The following is an 18,885-nucleotide window of genomic DNA, read 5'->3' as shown; positions in this document are numbered from 1 at the left end:
CGCTCAGGTCCTGCATGGCTTTGTCAGGCACTTCGGCCTGTGATGTGCCCGCTTTTTCTTTCCTATCTTGACTTGGATCAAAGATGTGATATATATCTATAAAAAAAATTATTATTATTTTTTTAAGTTGCACAAAATAAAATAAAAAAGACGACCAAAACACGAGCGAGGCCGTGTGACTCCCGAGACTGCTTACACAGGCTGCAATTAACAAGTTTGTGAAACGGGCGTGATTGGTTTGAACAACATGTGTGTGTCGAGACTCGTCTAAGCCTTCTCTCTCTGTCTCCTCCTCCCTTCCCTCTGTTCCTTTTATTCCCTTTCAGATGCTCCCAGACTTGAAAGCAGACAACCAGAGACTAAAGGACGAGAATGGAGCACTCATTCGAGTTATTAGCAAGCTTTCCAAGTAGAACAGACCCCGCCCCCCTCCCGCCCCGTCTTCTGCACCCGCTAGCCCCCCATGGCAGTGACTAATGGAATTGCACATTTAGATATTAATTGCAACAGACATCAGAGACAAGACTCTTTTCTTTTTCTTTTTCCTCCTCCCAACTCTTCTCACCCGTTTTTTGCTCCTCCACCACTGCAGCACCTAGCCATCCATCCATCCACCCCGCTCCACTTCCTTCGACTGTAATCCTTGTGATCGTGTGGCTGCTGTCCTGATAAGAACCGCTGAGTTTACAGAGCAAAAAGGAGAAGGGGTTGTGTGATCAGCATGTAAGAGCATTGTGGGTGGGGAAGCCTGAAAACTATTTAACCAATAAGCCTTAGTTGTACATAAAGAGAAAAAGAATAAACACTTGCATTGATCTCTCTCTCGGCTATCACTGAGGAACAGATATTATCCAACACCTGATTTTATTTGTGCCACAATCTCTCTTATTTGATGTATGTATTTTTGTTTCCTCTTCTTGTGTACGTGTTGTGTGCTGTGCAGTTCCCTCCTTCACTCCCGCTTCTCTTATTAAAGCGCCACTTCTACCTGATATCAGCTCCACATGGCCACTGGCTCCCCTAATTTATCCCGTTTTTTGTTGTTGTTGTCCCCCACATACGCAGATCACAAACGCACACACACACACACACACACACACACACACACACTCGCCCAAACCTCTCCCCTGTTTTTGTACCTCTGTGCGTCTTCCTCCAAGAGGGAAAAATTTTGAATTCTCGCTCTAGCGAAACGAGGCGGACCTGGTGGAATTTAAGCTTTCACTATGTGCAATATGCATTTCTTTCTTTCTTTAAAAAAAAAAAATGCTTTAATGAGTCCATCACAAGTAGGATTTTTCACTCTTCCACTGCTTCCATTGCTCTCTCCTCCCCTCTTTTTGCCCTTTTTTTTTTTTTTTTTTTTTTTTTGCTTTTTCTTAAGTTCGTAGCCAGTTTATAGTCTGTGTTTCTCACTTTGTTTTAGCAGGTACTGAGTGACGCTGTATATACCTGTATGTATTTGTTTGAGACCAGCACATGGCATGCGTTTATGGTTCCCGCCTGTTACTATTAAAAGTATACAAATTTCAGAGGACAAACAGGTGTGTTTTAATTTTTTTTTTTTCCTTTTTATAGTCTAAAAATATTGGATACAACACAGCAGTGTCTCTCTTACACGGGAAGGCTGGCAGTGTTCAGTGCTTTTTCTTCTTTTTTTTCCAATTTAAAATAAGTGTTCACGTAATTGTGAGATTTAAAAGATAAATAAGTAATCGCTTCACTACATTTCACTTTCATTGTATTCAGTACCTTGGAAGAGTGCTGTTCTTTTTTTTTTTTTTTTTTTTTTTTGTTTAAAGCTGTAGTGTTGTAGCTGAGGTGTTGTCACTAAAAAAAAAAGAGAAAAAAAAAGAAGAAAAGGGAAAAACAGAAAAAAACGAAGAATATCTTAGGTATTGCTAACCCAGTCCTTTCTACAAACAATGTCTACATGCACTGTCGATGCCATGTGAGGAGTCTTGATGTTGGGTCAAAGCAAAAAAAAAAAAAAAAAAAAAGAAAGCGCCACCATCAAATATTCTATTCATCTGACATTTTATGCATTTCAGTGGCCTTTTAAGGATGTTTTAGTGAAAGAAGTTAAAGAAAAGTTACTGCGGATGGACCGACGGCCATCTACTCTGGTTTAGACCTTTTTTCTTTTGTTTTGTTTTGTTTTTTTTTCCTTTATTTTTCCCATCATCTTGTAAAATAGGTGTGTGGCTTAATACATGCAAGCTGTGCTGTGACTACCAACCACTGAAGAGTTCATTAAAAATAAACTTGTACATTGTAAAGGTCCCACGCCTCTTTATTTTTCTTCTTTTTTTTGTTTCGGTGGATAAAATGTTTTTGATTACCAACGATGGTTTTGTACCAACGATGGTGTTTTTCAGACACAAAAAATATTCAGATGGAGAAATTGGATCATCCTTTTTTAATTTGATGCCACTAAATGTGTTTCATAAAACTTGAAACATGATGAACTGACGACTCGGGGTTGTGTGATACTTAAAAACATCTGCTTGGACGTTGCTTAACCAATTGGGGGTTAATTGGCTACAGGTCAGTAACATGGTGGGCGGTAAACTGTGAGAACAGCTTTGCCGCATCTACAAATGATGATATTTATGTGTTCCAAACAGATAAGTGTGCAATAATAAAATCTCAGTAGCCAGTAAATGCAGCAGTGATGATCTACCAGACGATCTGACATAAAAAGCATAAAAAAGAGTTATTGAATTAAGAAAAGCTCTTATATAAAGGCATCTTTTTTGCCGACTCCACTTCTTTCTCTTTTGATGCAAGTTAAAACTACAAATGCAAAGAGAAACACATTCAGAAACGCCGCCTCAGTGGGAGACTGCCCTGCAGTTCGAGCAATCATTTCCAATCCTTTATGGAAGGCACTGACACTGTGTCGTCTTGGTTAAAGAGAAGAGACCCCACCCAACTTATCATCGGCGCCCTGTTCAGAAGCCGTGCGCCCATGATGGGAACGGCATAAGAGCATCTCTCACATCTGTGTTTTTGGAACAACTTGGGCAGCCATCAAGGTGGCGGCCAAAGCGCCAAACTGTGGTTAACAGTGTCGGACTGTTTTTAAAGAGCGAGCTGGTGCAACACAGCAGTAAGCAATTCCCCCTTTACCAACATTTCTTATGAATTCTGCTTCTATCGGATTCAAAATTTAAAAATAACTTACGACTACTTTGACTTTAATATTTGGGAATACATCGTTGTATCATTGCATTCTGTGTTTGTATACGTTATTCTGCGTCTTCCAAAGCCTCATCCATCCGTGGACTCGGCTGAGCATCATGAGCGGCTGCTGTGCTCCATCATACCAGTAGATGGCGCACAGCCTTACAATCTTGTCAGGTGCGCCTCTGACTGTACTGGAGGTGACTTTGTCTCCTGGAGCATATATCATGCCGTTTCTTTTTTTTTTCTTTTTTTATTTCATGCCTTTGACGTGAATATATTGCCACACTGACTCCAGACATGAAATTCTACATCAGCCCTGCTTCACGGCTCTTTATTGTAAACAGGCCCGTGACGGCATATCTGAAGTACATAAAGTGCAGAGCAGGCTTCAACAGCACGCACACACCAACCATGAGGGGCTTAAACTTTGGGGAGCATCTGCTGCCACTTCCTATTAGTAAATGCGGTCGTGATTTATAACGGTGATGGTGGAGCCACCTCTGCTCCAGGTCTGTGCTGCGGCATGCTGCGTCTTCAGCAGCTGACAGAGTGCGGCCTGCTCGGCTCTGTGATGGAGAGATAAAGCTTTGAGGGTAAACAGTCGTATCTGCTGTAATTACAGAGAGTCATGCAAAAGTGTCATGCTTCTGCATTTTCCATTGCCTCAGCCCCTGGTGAAGGAGTCTGGTTTGTGTCTTGTCTGTGGCATTGACATGCTTCCTTGGTCATGCTTCCTTTTCATGAAGGTTTCCTGCTTGAAAGGCTAAGAGGAGAACACAAGACATGTGCAAGCATGATATGGTGATACTCGTGGCTGTTCACTTCAAGCCACAAACACTTGGCAGCAATCGTAGCACGAGAACCCGAAAGTATCGTTGTGACTCATCAGCTGCAATTTTCTGGTTTTACATCCAATCCTGAAATAGATACTTCAGTTAAGATTGATGAGACCATGCTTGTGTTGTTCGTGTTGAGGCCTTTTTCCATTTACCACAAATCATATTTCTGGTTATGCGGCTGCTGGAGGCAAAGTGTTGGCTGTATCCTGGCAGTGATTCATCAGAAGAGAGCTGCTGTAGGAACTGATCAGGATCCCATGTGTCCACATTACATCATACATTATGTAAGATAGGCTGGATAAGATTAATAAGATTGTGTAATTATTAGTGTAAAAGGAGATGTTTAAATGTTGCATTTAACTTAATGCTGAGCGTAAATTTACTGCCGTAGTAGTTCTCTGCACAATCCAAACTGCATCTGTCTCACACCCTCCATCTCTTTGTGCAACAGAGAAGGTGGAGACGCATCGCTCTGTGTTGTATACCGGGACGTTACTGCCATCTTGTGAGGAATGTTCTCTCATTCCCTTTGTTTATGGTCAATGCCTGGTTAGATTTTGCTTTGTTTGGCTGAAAACGGTCAAAGCCAGTTTGAGAGGAGAAGGAGAAGAGAGGAAAAAAGAAGAAGTAAGACAGACCTCACCAGGAGTTACTGAATAAACTGATAAACAGGTTGGTATCGTGTTGGAATCTGATCTCTTCCAAAATCTGACCACAAAAAAAACTTATTAAAGTAAAAGATTCTCCAAGTAATACTCCCAAATCCATTCAGTGATGATGTGTAGTGGAAAAAAAGTAAAGAAGTAAAGCTGATACTGAAACTCTTTTTCACTTGCAGTGGATAGATTTGTTGAATCTTAGGTTTTCAGGATTAGGAATTGACCAAGACGTGATTTTAGAGGCCGATCCTACAGATTGAGTTTAAAAACGATCCTGAAGTTAGAGTTCGTGGTCTGTAGATACAAACGTCAGCCTGAGAGGAGCAAGATTCCAATATGGTGTCCAAACAGACCATGTGTGGCGTAAAGTTCACATTCTCTATATCTAAACTACACTTCAATGCCAACCTTCATAGCTTCGAACATCAGTGCAACCAATTTCTCTGTATGTAACGCGGGATTCACATGAAAGCGATGCTTTAACGTTGGACGGTGCAGGCCTGACCAGGGACGTCTCCAGGGCTTAAAGACGGGGGGGCTGAGACCCTCAGGGGATTAAATAAAAAATGTTGCCCCTGTCAGCTGGAGGGGAAGTAGTACAACCAGTTAAAAGCAACAGACAATCTTCTCCTTTTCTCTTCTATTGAAAAACATTATTATAAGGTTCTTATAAAGGGGGGCATGCGGGGGGTCTAAAAACATTTTTTATTATGAAATAAGGCTAACTCTTATCATTTAACTGACATTTCTCCCATTATTTCTGACATCATCCAGGTCCTAATTCTGCATATTTTCCAGTAATGTTTGGTAATGCTGAGAAAACTGTTAAATCAGACTTTTGAACTCTTTAAAAGTCATTTTTTGATTCGCACACTCACGATCTTTTCCGTTGTGAACATCGGCAACATGACCGTTAGATTTTAAATTGAAGGAAATTAATAATGTGAAATAAATGGAATAAAACACTTGCATTAGATGGCATTAGGCGCTTGAAGTTTGTAAGACTTTACATCAGTAGAACTCCAAGAGCCACAATAATCTCATCTATTAAAAAAAAAAAAAAAGAAATTCTCACTTTCTGTCAGTCTGTCTCTTTGACTCCTGACACTAGCTCCACTATAAGATGCTTTTCTAGGTTGGAAATCCTCCATCAAGATGGAATTAGACCTCGGCAGCAGCTCTCACACACACAGACGCACTTGCACTCATCTTCTGCTCATTTTATTTGGTCTGATCTTCTCTCTTGTGTTAAAGCACAGCAAACCGAGCAAACCTCTTCCCCGCCTGCGATCTTAAACACTGGACTTAGACACACTGGATGAGCAAAACCCCTCTGCTTCGACCACAAGCGGCAGCAGGGTTTCTCTCCGATGACAAACAATGACAAATGGAGGCATCCGGATAAAGCGACAGCTCGAGCCTGTCGGTGAAACGAAGATAAACACGCCCAGTTGGAAAAATGCGATCTGAGGCAGTGGTGAGTGCATGCAGAAAACAGGATATTGAGACGCCTCTCACTGTTTGGCTGCATCTGCAGGAAACTGAATATCCTGTACTGCCGGAACATTAAAGGGATTATACCCAGAAACCTGATTCATTGATTAGAAGCTGAAACCAGTGACATATTTATTCAGTGGTTTACAAATTATTTGTCACATACAGTAACTATTTAAATGCAGATATGTAGATGTAAAATTTTTTTACATCTAGATGCAAAACAGTGCATCTGCAAATTGTAGAGAAATTTCCAGAAATCATTGTCTGTGAACACACAACAGGTTAAAGCTGATGTGGAAAGGCAGCTCCTAAACCTTTGTACAAGAAATGTGCTATATAGATAAATTTGATTTGATTTGATTTGGAAGGCCTTTTTAGTATTTGTGCAGACCAGTTCTAAACCACATGCTGCATCATTTACAACGTTGTGGGAAAGAGAGATGGAGGGGCCTTTTGCATGAGCTTAGATGTCAAACAATTAACCAAAGTGATGATAAAAAAGAAAAAAGATAACTTGGAAAATAACCATCAGTCGGCACAAAATGAAGAACAACTGATTCTTCTGTTTGAATTTAAAAATAAGATTTAATTCAAATAAAGGATTTCATTTAGCACAGAGAAGATTTAAGGACACTTCTGCTGTGTATGGTTCTGTCTCAACGACAGAGAATGAGAAGGGAAGGTTGGCATGTCGACCCCCCCCGCCCCACCACCACCACCACCGCCGCACGTGCCTACCTCACATGGCACCGGGGGGGGAGCTGTGAACTTGACAAAGGAACAGAGGACAGGAACTCCGGGACAAAGAGGAGGACTGGAATGGGCTTTTGGTGCAGCAACTACTCATTCCATAATGGATAGTGAAAGGAGAAAGCAGCTAACTTGCATATTGGCTGCGGTGGAATGTACCCGAGTGCAAGTTAGAGACACTTCTACTTCTACTTTTTAACTCAGCTGCATGTATCTGTCTGCTTTTGAAGTAACAAATACAACTTTTATACAATGAATACCGTTTTTCAGATACACTGAAAAGTATTCCTTTTGTGCTTGAGAATATTTTCCTGTTTCTGAAGACGCATTGGCTGGCAGAACTATTTGCTACTAAAATATCAGTTACTGTTTAGGATAAAACTCTTTTTACTTTAGAATGAAAAAAGTAAAAAAAGAGCACAATGAGCTTTGAGATCATTGTGGCCAAAGCCTCAGATCGGCTTGTTTTGACTATGGCTCGTTACCAGTCATCATGGGGGAAGGCCAGTCCTCAAAGCACCTGCGGTGGATGCCTAAAGAGAACAGAAAAGCATTTTTAGGAAGCTGTTTTCTCAGTTTTTAAAGTAACGAAGCAACAAGAAGTAGATTTAGCACACTCGGGAGAGGCGTTTGTAATGTGCTGTGCAGCAACATCAGAAAAAAACAATGATAACCACGAGTCATCGGAGGAAAATGCTTCTGTGTTCTCACCATAAAATTCTGTCTTAGAAGCAAACGAACCTGGTGCACTGTTGAGGTCTGTGTTTGCCTGATAAGTTTCCTCATCTGTTAAGCACAGCAGTGGGTTGATGATGATAATAAAACATTTTACCTGCAGATAAAAGAATCGATTCAGTCAAATAACTTGAAATATCCAAAAGATGGCTTCTGCAACAGAATCATTAACACGCCTCAAAATCCACAAAAGGCGACCTTCATAGGTGTTCGCTAAAGATTTTGCCTTGGCCGTCGTAATCCACTGATTTACAGCATATCCAAAAATCTGTGAATGGACCTTAAAAGAGCTGTCAGTTCAACTTGGCCTCACAGAAACATTTTGCACTCCCGAAGTAGGAACTAAAACTGCCTAACTGCTACTCAGAGGGTCACCAGGGCCAGTTTTATTACAGGCTTTTTGGGACTGTTCTGGTTATCCTTACATGGCCAAAAGCTTTCAGAATGATCACAATGTTATTGCAGTACTAATATAAAACTTGAAAATAACATGTTTCTGTCAATAAATGTGTTTTGTCTCCTTTCCTTTGAAGACTAAAAATGGTCTTATTTGAAATATGAGACGAGCGTTCATCTTCAGCTTTTGGCTTCTTGGAAATTAGGACATTTTTTTCTTGTTTAGTTATTCACACAGAAATTTTGACCAACTTATCTCCAAACTCGCCCACGTTTCCTCAAATGAATTGCAAGTTGGCTTGATTAAAAGTATCTTAATTGCCTCATTGCGGTATTTTGCCAGTATTTAGTGGGGAGTGTGTCTCCTAAAACTCCCTGTTTGTCCCAGAGTTCCACTTCCTTCCTGCTGCTGACCGCAGAGCTCGGTACGAAGCCCTGCTGACTCAATCCTGCACTTGGAGGATTAAACCGCAGCAAGACTGTAACAGGTGGTTCAACACTTCCAATCCAGGATCATCTGAGAGGAAACAGGCTGTGCAAGATGAATATGAACTAATCTCTCCAAAATGCTCTTGAGCAAAGCATTTGACCTGCTCACATTTCTTATCCTAATTACTAAGAATGAAACGCTTCATAGCTTTTAGTGGTACTGTTTTTGTGTCGGTGAAGGAATCTTTAGCGGTGGCTTTATTACAGCAGCACACATGTGAGCCAACATCGGATGAGAACATTCATCTCCTGTGCAGAAGCCCGATTCAGTGCGGGCTTTCTGTACAAAAGCAACATCTGGGAGGTTTTTCATTTCTTGAACGCCTCCTTACAGGATAAACAATGTCATGGGGGAGTGAACTCAATGTAGACTCCTCGCTGAAAAGTTACCAAACTAATAGCTTCTGACTGAAACATTACTGCTAAATAAATGAAAATGCATAAACGCAAGAGTGGCCATTAAGCAGTGTTATATCTGATATAAATATCTGGTTACTTGTATTTTACTTGCTTAATTTTCCCTCTTTTCTGGCAGCATGTTATGAGTTACTAAATACGTGATATGGCAGTTTATTGAAAAGCACATATAAAGCTTTCAAATTGTTTGTAAGGCACTTAGAAAAAATGAAATACTGAATCAATTCGGAGTCTGAGCATGCTTTTCCCTGCAATGGATTGCTGTGGCTTAGTAAAAAAAAAAAAAGGACAGAAGCCGTATGGAAGGAAACACTCAACAACAACCTCTTTGCACTCTTGTCCATTTGTCTCCCTCACGGCAGACAGAAATATGCTAAATATGCAGCTGTGTGACCTGAGTCCATAGATCAGGGTTTATTTTTAGGAAAGGCGCCTCACTCCCTTGCTCCACCCAGGTTTTTTCATTATCTGTAACAGGGTTGGCACACACAAGGATGATAGGTGAAGGTCTGGCCTCCCACTCACGAGTGGGATGTGGAGGGGTGTATGACTAAAAAAAACAAAAGAAACATTACTCCATTAACATTTTTTTTTAAAAAAGCTTCTTTTCAGATGAATCTACATGTGGGTATCAGTGATCAACTGCACACACACAAATCTACCCACGTAATGGTTCATGCCCCTCAGCACGGCTAGTTATAGGACTGCTATCCTAGCATGAAATTAGATTTCTGACAGTGTGTACTCTGGTTATGCCAGAATGGAGGGGGACTGAACATCCCTGGAATGCCATGTTGAGTTATCACTAAAGATCTTCCCATCAGCACACGACTGCCGTTGAATAAAGCGCACCTTCTGTCATTTCTAAAGTTTAACTCGTCAGGACATAAAAAAAACCTCAGATGAACAAAAACACATGAGATATTACACCGTGGCATTATTTATTCAACAAAAAACAACGAAAACAAAGCCAAAATGTAGAGTCAGTGTGTGAAAAACTAAGTACACCTTTACTACTCCCATAGGAAATAAATAAGAGGGTAAGTATCTGCCAGGTGCTGCTAATCGAATGCTCTTGATTATTGATCATCAGCAAGTGTAAAAGCAGATGTTTTGGCAGTTTGCTGGTCTGGAACATTCAGGTGTGTGTTACAGTGCCAAGGAGGAAAGACTTCAGCAATGATCTTAGAGAAGCAATTGTTGCTGCGCATCAATCTGGGAAGGGTTTATATGGTCATTTCCAAACAGTCGGCAGTCCATCATTCTACAGTGAGAGAGATTATTCACAAGTGGAAAACATTTAAGACAGCTGTCAATTTTTGAAGGCGTGGATGTTCACCAAAAGTCAGACTGACAATGCTCAGAAAAACTGCAAAAAATCTCAGACTCTACAGGCCTCTCTTAGCATGATAGATGTTCAAATTTGTGACAGTACAATTACAAAAACACTGGCAGGGCTGCAGGCAAAAGCCTCTTCTCTGTAAAAACAGCCTGGCAGCTCAGCTTAGGTTTGCAAACCTTCATTTGGACAAACCTCAAGACTTCTGGAACAATGTCCTTTGGACAGATGAGACCAAAGAGGAGATGTTTGGTCATAATGCACAGCAGCACGTTTGGAGAAACTAAACACAGCATATTAGCACAAACACCTCATACCAACTGATAAACACGGTGGTCGAGGGCTGATGATGTGGGCTGGTTCTGCAGCCACAGGACTTGGGCACCTTGCAGTCATTGAGTCCACCATGAACTCCTCTGGATACCAAAGTATTCTGGAATCAAATGTGAGGCCATCTGTCCGACAGCTAAAGCTCGGCTGTAACTGGGTCATCAACAGGGCAACGATCCCAAACACAGCAGCAGATCTACAGCAGAATGTCTGAAGAAGAAAAGAATCAAGGTGTTGCAATGGTCCAGGGGGGTTGGATGGTGTCTTTGTCGCCTCTTCAACATGACAATAATTTATGTGTAGGGCTCACATGGAGATTTGTTTTTTATGACAATTATGTTACATGCCACAACTGAAAGGGGAGCCAAAGAGCAGAAGAAAATTATCAACTTTTTTGGCGTCAGTGTCTTTAAGTAGTTGTCTTTAAGAAGCAGCGATAAACATGCTGCTGTCCAAGCTTGTGAAAGCTCTTTGAAACTCGTATTTCTCAGTTGCAACATATAAGATGCTGCATTTGAACAATGTATCAATTAAACAGGTTGTTGTGATTTTTTTTTTACATTTTACCCTTGCCTTCAGATGAATTCTTTGGTGAGACAATAAGTTTGAACCACTGACCATCTTAACTCTTTATTCGTGGATAGAAAATCTATTCCAGCACTAACAAATAAACCTCCTGCTGCTGTTTGAAACAGTGCTGGGAAATGCATTTGTGCCTCGCAAGCGTGTCATCGATGAACATTTTGGACTCATGTCAACATTTAAAGGACTGGTTTTTTGTTGTTGTGCAAGTGATTTCAACACCTAGTTAACACCTCTTATCAATCATAGGGTAATTCAAATGAAATACACCTTTCTGTATCCACACCCTACTCTTTTTCTGGGAACATATGCAAACAACAGGGTGATGCAGGCAGTACTCCTCCGATTGGAGCTGGTTGGATGAGTTCTCCACTGCCTGAGGGCGTCTGTTGGATCTGTGTGGGAGAACACAATGACTGACTAACTCTTTTCTGTAGAAATGTTGAACTCCAACTGCGCTATTATCAAAGAGCCATTGACGTCAAGAAATCAGTGACATTGTGCTTTTGATGTAAGTAACAGCTGTGGAGGTGTACAGAGGCTTTTATCGCCATGTACTTCTGGATGATGGATAAAGTTAAACCTCTAAACTTACTGCTAAAATCCAGTTTTTAAGCTCTGAAGCTTCTGAACTTGAACTAGCAAAAGAAAAGTTTTTTTTATTGTAAAGGCAGAAATAGTCATTTCAAAGAGATTCACATGGAAAGATTATTGCTGTGCTGCTCATTTTAGGACATCATACCTATCCCACCCCAACCTGGGCTGTGAACAACTTGTCACTGTTGCTTTTATCATTTATGACCCACGAAATGTTAAATTAATCACGAGTTTCCTTCAAAAGCTAGAAATAAGTTCCTCCACATTCAGTGTTATTGTCAGTGACAATAACTTGTCCTTATAATTGCATTTTAAAATTGTAAAAGGTCATTTACGCAACACAACAAAATGATAGGAATAAAAATGAAAAGAAATCATGGGAGAAAGTTAAAAAGGAAACCTTGAAAACACACTAAATTTGGAGTAAAATCCATGCTCTGTAAAGAGCTTTGGGTTGCACTTGTGCTTGAGAACCGCCTCACAGGTTGAGTTGTATGAGTTGTAAATCAATTAAAGAGCTATGAAATTCCAAATTTATAATGATGAAAATGTGATCTTCAAAAGAGCAACAGCATTGAATGATTTATTTATACTTATCTCGAAGGGAATTACTCAAAGGGAACGTAAAGCATCGTAAATATCTTTACAAAGAGCCATAAACGATCTGCCTCGGGTCCCAGAGGGAGTACTTAAAGGACTATGGCAGTGTTTATGTCCACGGAGAGCTCAGTCTTCACTTCGGCTTCAATCGGGAGCGCTCGTGTGTTCTCGGCCTTCCTCGTGTATCCAGAGGGCAGAGCGAGCACAGCGGCACCCAGCGCTCCAGACCAGCGTCATTCATCCGAGCGGAGCTCCGTCACACCTGGTCGGACCGAGAAGAGCAGTTTGGCGTCTGAAACGCTCCTCGCAGGTGAGTTACCGTCACAATTCACAACTTTTTCGTCAACTTTGGCTCGTTTTGAGTTTCTTTTTTTTTGTAGGGAAATGGTTAGAGATAACCCAAAGACGTGCAACGCTTTTAAGCTGGCAGCAAACATGACATTTTCAAGAAATTTAGGGGACATTTGCACTGCGCGAGGCAAAATACTCTTTGTTGATTTCTAGAGTGAGTCTTAAAAGACACTTTACAGTTTTGTTTGTGGTGAGGCTAACTTTTATTTCCCCTCTACCTGTCAACAGCTCCTCGGTTAATCACTTGAGGAATGTGGTGCCATTAGGACGATAGCTGAGAGCTGAAAACTTCGTATCAACTTCAACTTTAAGGTCAACTTTCACTAGTTTGGCGCGCGAGGAAAAGGATCATGGCTACAGGCGGATTTAAGCCAAACGCCACCACAGACTTTCTGGAGGAATGGAAGGCAAAACGGGAGAAAATGAGAGCCAAAATGCTCGGGGACATTGCCGCAGCGACTGGCACTCCACTGAGTGCCGGCAGCAACAGCCGCCACTCCGCTCCTCCGGGCATCGACCTCACCAACAGCCCAGACCGAAGCGCCTCTGCAGGCAACTGCCACCCCTCCTCCTACTCGTTGGCACGGTCCTCCTCCGGTAGTGCTCTAAAGAGACCGGAGGAGGAAGCGCACCACCCTGTCGCACCCGCAACCACCCCGGCGAGCAACCTGAAGAAGGCCCCGCCTCAGTCAGAGAAGACTCAGTGCGCTTCTCCGGACTCCACTCAAATGTCTTGCAATGACAGTGACAAGGAGAGTCCATCACCCAGCAAGGGGAAGGAGAAGAAGAGCACTGGCCCCAGTGCCAGAAAGGGGAAAGGACAGATTGAGAAGAGGAAGTTAAGGGAAAAGAGGAGATCTACAGGTGTTGTCAGCATACCGTCCAATGAGGTGAGTGAGTCCTGCTCGTGTTTCATGTGATGTTGGGACACCAAGTGAATCCCCTGCAAAGAAAAAAAAAGAAAAGAAAAACCATAAAAGTTTCCTCTTGAGTTCCATGTCAGGAGGTAAGGTGATTGTTTGTGCTTAAAACTTTAACCTCTGCCACATGTTAATAATGTAGAACTTTTAAGGCCAAAATGTACATTTATGTTCTTGAGTGAAGCTGCCATTTGTTATTTTTTGACTAAATACCTAGAATGGGTTTAATGGAGAGAGTTAAGACATTTGTCTGAGGTTTGCAGTGGCAGTTCTTCAGCACAAATTCCTATTCCATTATGACATTTGAGTTGCTTGTATTATTTAATTTGTTGCCCAAAGTATCAGTCCATTAATCCCATAACACAGCTGCCATATTTGCATATCATGTAGGGGACGGGAAAGTTAAAAAAGAGTCTCCCTTTTTTATGGTGTTGCTGCACTAACCGGCTTTTAATCAAATCTAAGGTTGCACAGATAAGTAAAGGTCCGTAAGAGGAGTTGGACAGGCCAAGTCAAAGGTTATCTTTGGTGACAGATTATATCCAAAAGTTTGGCCTCTTAAAACATCGCTGTGGTGTCATATGAGGAAACTGGGGTTTGCTCTGCTGTAATTGGGCTTAATTTCTCTTGATTAACATTCTTTGTCTGTCTTCAACATTGTGGGATGATTTTGAAAAAGTGTCCCGACTCACGAAGGCTATCGCCTGCGGTCAGTGTGTGCTGCTCTCCCAGAGATGATTTAAAGCGAAAGGAAAAAAAAAAAAGAAGCTTGTTTTGCCAAAAGTCTCCAAATTCCTCTCATACGTGTGTCTAGTTTAATCGGCCCTCTGTGGCAAGAGAAATGAAAGCAGCTTTTCGGGGAGGGGAGTTGTCGGCTGGTGTGTGTCTGAAGGCGGTGCTGAACATTCATTGTTGTTGGATTGAAATCGTGTCACACTCCTGCCTGATTCCTGTGGTTCAGACATATGCAGGAACTGTGATACGAAGCTGTGCCAGTCAGCCCGGTGAGGGCCACTTCTGTGACTGTGTACTCTCATACACACAAACACTCAAATTACACAGAAATGGTGGGAATACATGTTTTTTTCATTAAGGTGATGGGAGTGGGATGCCTGCAGAAGTGGTTCATAACCACACCGTTTCCCATTTCCCCTTGATTCCCCATTTTGATAGCCACCCAGGACTGCGTTCCCCCAGGGCAGCACAACTTGGAGTTTGACCAGCTTGTCAGTTGGTGCTCCACATCCTGTTATTAGGTGCTCAGCAGTGTCGAGCAAAGCTGTTTGGAAACTGGTCACAAGCCAGGCCGTTATGCCGGGCTTCAGGACTCTGGCCTGTGCCAGACATGTCAGATGGAGCCCATAGGCAGCTGATTATGTAGTAAAGTGGGGGAGTGGACTGCAATTGACGGGGGTAATCTGATGAGCTGGTGGTCTGGCTATGTTTTATGACTTGTTCCTCTAAGTTTGTGCCCTTTCTGTGTGATTTTAATGTGTAAATTCTCCCATCCTATCCTGAATGTGAGCACATTTTAGGAGTATCCTGGGTGCCACTATCTGTTTCTGCTATGTGTGCTGCCAGCTAAACATGAAAAGGTTTACGATTTCATTCTAGGTGTCAATTAGAACATGTTTACATTCTTTAACATACAAAAAAACCCCGACTAGGTTGAGATTAAAGTATTTATTTCACATACAAAATACTTTTCCCGTGAGATATCTCCTTATTTTGGACATTTCAACTGATCTCTAATGCTGTGACAAGCCTGTGTTGGTCATAAAAGGAGGGACATCTTGATTCATTTTGCCCTGGAAACTGATTTGTTAGTCATGTTAGTGAAAGAGTGGACCTTAACTCAGACAAAGCCACGAATAAGATGCCCCCTTCAATTTAGCTTGATCCCTCGATGCTAACATGGTGCTCATAATTGTGTTATTTGATCTCTCTAACCAACTAAGACAAGGCCGAAAATTGCTGCTTGAGTACACTAAACGCTTCAAGAAAGGATATGTCTGTCTGAAGGTAGTTATTTGCCTTATCACTGTCTCACAGACACTTTTCTATTCAAAGTTTCCTTCAGAGTGTGTTGCTTCGTCAGAGCCCGCATTAGCAGGGTGAAGTCGCTGTTCAGCCAGGTTTTCACACTTGAGCTATCTTACCGAATTGATTGTATCAAATGGGACCTTTTAAGTTGCTTTTTGACTAACTCTTACTTCCCACTTTGAAATTTTTCCGCATAGCAGACGTGTCGGGGTGGCATCGGAGTTGAGTTGTACTCGGTGACCCTGATACCGATCTCAAGCATCAACATCCTTTCATGAAATCCATAGCGGCTAATTTGACCATTTGTATATTCTTTCTCTCTCTCTTTTTTGCTCTTTTCTCTCTCGAACGATCCATAACACTTAAAACTATTCGACACGGGATATTGAGGATAAATTACACAAGTGGGGACTTCGGCAGTTGATTAAAATCCCTGTTTATAGAGCAACAATTTATAGTTGACAGTCACATAAAGGCACTAAAAGCTATGTTGGAGGAATATACAATATTTCCATCACGCTTGATCAAAAATCAAGAAGTTAATAACAGTTCAATTGTTTCCCTCAGCCCAAACCGATATCTTCATTCTGCTGCTTCTTCACTCAAAAGCCTTAATTATGAACCGGCAACGAGATGAGGAGGCCCCTGGGCATAAGAATTCTGAAAGGCCCATCCTATGATTAACCCTCAGTTGTATGTTGTAATACCTTCCAACTTTTTCCCAAAAGATCGTTTTTAACACTCAACACGCTGCCCAGAGGCACTTCAGAAATGACCAAACATCTTCAATTTACAACCATATAAGCCTGGAGAAACAGAAGAAAAAAGCTCCCAGCTCAAAAAGTTTAGACCAGAATGACAATGACAGCCCAAGTTTTCGAAACCCACTTAAAAATCAGACATCAACAAGAAAAAACCCAAAACAACTGGTGGTGCAGCAGATCCATATTCCTTTAGTTAAACATTTCCTTTCTCCCACTGCTGCTCGCAAGAAGAACCAAAACTATGCAAATGAAGAGTCCCTCATACAAACCCCTTTTGTGATGTGAATATGAGTGGACAGGTGTGAATAGAGATGCCTGGGATTATCTCCCTGCTGGTTCTGTGCAGTATAATAGCTGTTGAGCGGGATTTGTAGCATCCAGGGAACCCAATCTTCTTCCCGTTGAAGCCATAATGGCTCGATAAAAGCTGCCTACTTTACTGGAGAAAGGACGCTTCTGCACGGCTTCAATCACCAAAAAAACCTGCAATTCAGGAGGGTGTCTCCTTTCTCCCGCCCTGCTCACCTCCTCAGAGTGGAGGGCATTGTAGCTGAGGCTGACCTTTGACCTGCCAGCAACGTGCTTAAGCAACACAGGAATGTGCAAACTGGAGAGAGCGTGTGTGCGGAGAGCTGAATTCTCTCCTCTGGTAATGCTTCGGGTCGTGATGTGAGCACGTTTCCCGTCGGTCAGGCCACATGCGGTGAATCATGTCACTTGTTGTGTTCCCTTTTATGAGCTCTGAGAGTTATGAGGTTGTGGTTCGACGCCTCAACCCAGGAGTGTGAACTTTGTCTGGTGTAGATTGTGGAATCTGCCCCACAGAGGCTGCTGCTGCTGCAGGGGAGCGTGGAGCCTGCCAGCACCTCGCAGCTATTTGTCTGCAGCTCGGACGAGGAGGTCAATAGGTTTAACGTGCAATACTGAGCCGACTGCTCGGGGAGTTAGCACTCTGGTGATAGGAGGATATGGAGGACAAGAGGAGTGCTTGTTTAACCCAGGCCTTTGTGAAACCAGAGGGTTGTTTGGACGGGCTGTGTTCCATACTTCAGCTCCGCAGCCTCACTGTTGGGTCGGGCGCTGCGACCTCACTCAACATTTCTGCAGCGTACTTGGAAAAATAAAAACATCAACATGTCTTACTGGTATCATTCTTGTGAAAGAAACCCCCAACGCTTGCTGATTTGTCAATAAAAACACAAAATCTGACAAACTGTGTAGATGTACAACATAAACGTTAACACTTAAATAGATTTCTTATTTTGGAGGAAGGGTGGAGACGGACAGATAAACCTCCACAGCTTCACTTAACCGTTATAAACAAGCAAATGGGATGCAGTTTCCATTTTTTTGAATCTGTAAAGTAATCCTGTCTTTTGACAACTCTTCTAATTAATATTTGAGCCTCCCTCCAGTGTCTCTGTGTAGAGCCTTTAGATAACTTTGGTCAATAGTTGGCACAATATAGATAAACTCTATTGAACTGATGGTGTAGTCTGAATTTCTGGTGTGGCCTGTGTTATTGGGAGACAGTTTGTGTAGACACATCACTGTGTTTGTTCCACGCAAACGGATGCTTTCATATCACCAGTTGACTTTATTCACGCCAGTATAAATACCAGCTGGCCATATCAAAACTCTCAGCCATGTTTGTGAATGTAGTTGCAAAGATGCCCATAAATTCCGTTGAAAACAGGGATGATGAAGTTCGCTCTATTGATAGCGTTCACAAACGCAACTGGAGATATTATAATGCCACTGCATGCTAACTGAGCATGATTCCAGCTGAATCCATGACAGTGTGCTTCTGTCTGAAAACCCCACACATGCTGTATGAGCTCATTTTGGTGTAAATGAGTAAACGTTGTGATAGAACACACATCAGCCACAGCTGAAAGCTGAAACAGTGTGACATGGATCAGAGTTTCAAAGTTTATTTGGCCTTTTTGTTCCATTAAACTATGAACAGTTACAGGCTGAATTAATCTCTATGACTCATGACATTCCACATTAACTCTGCATCAGTCCAGAGTCCAGAATAGAGTCGGTTCAGAATATTCTTCACCGATCTGCTCTCATAAAGACACGCCGCGCTGACACCGATTCAAACGCCTCGGCCTCGTTGGTGTCCGAAACGTTTCAGGTCCGTTTTGTTTTGCGCTGACGTTCAGTGAAGGGTGGAGCTGGATGTTCGGAGAGGGGCCACGCTGAGAGCAGAGCTTGGTTTCCAAAGCTCAAAGCAGCAGCGGTGAATGCACGATTTGATCAAATGGATGAGTTTGTCCCACTAACGACTGCACGACCTGTTCCGCTCGTAGATCTGCCACTATAAATTTAAATGAAAGAATAATCTGACTTTACAAATGGAAATATTCTGAAAATGTATTC

The 18,885-nt window shown here is 42.1% G+C and overlaps 2 protein-coding genes across 10 annotated transcripts in view; both read left to right on the top strand.

Moving 5' to 3' along the window:
- Nucleotides 1–2,279, top strand: part of ppp1r12a (protein phosphatase 1, regulatory subunit 12A) — a 45,653-nt gene extending 43,374 nt beyond the window's left edge. For 6 of the 9 annotated variants that reach the window (XM_075471537.1, XM_075471544.1, XM_075471536.1 and 3 more), the window contains one exon: nucleotides 327–415. Coding sequence is in view for 3 of the 9 variants with exons in the window: in XM_075471545.1 (XP_075327660.1) it covers nucleotides 327–413 (87 nt within the window). In the remaining 6 variants the exon portion in view is untranslated. Of the gene's footprint in view, nucleotides 1–326 lie in introns of all 9 variants that reach the window. The other 3 variants (XM_075471545.1, XM_075471543.1, XM_075471538.1) reach the window with 1 other exon arrangement.
- A 10,340-nt stretch (nucleotides 2,280–12,619) lies between these two features.
- pawr (PRKC, apoptosis, WT1, regulator) overlaps nucleotides 12,620–18,885 on the top strand; it is a 60,875-nt gene continuing 54,609 nt past the window's right edge. Inside the window, exons 1-2 of the mRNA XM_075471535.1 lie at nucleotides 12,620–12,729; nucleotides 12,999–13,660. Coding sequence (XP_075327650.1) covers nucleotides 13,121–13,660 — 540 coding nt within the window. The 5' untranslated portion in view covers nucleotides 12,620–12,729; nucleotides 12,999–13,120. The remainder of the gene's footprint in view (nucleotides 12,730–12,998; nucleotides 13,661–18,885) is intronic.

The sequence above is a fragment of the Odontesthes bonariensis genome, chromosome 8, assembly GCF_027942865.1.
Source record: "Odontesthes bonariensis isolate fOdoBon6 chromosome 8, fOdoBon6.hap1, whole genome shotgun sequence".
NCBI lineage: Eukaryota > Metazoa > Chordata > Actinopteri > Atheriniformes > Atherinopsidae > Odontesthes > Odontesthes bonariensis.
Note: the sequence above shows the minus strand (reverse complement) of the source record. Positions and strands in the feature narration are given on the sequence as shown.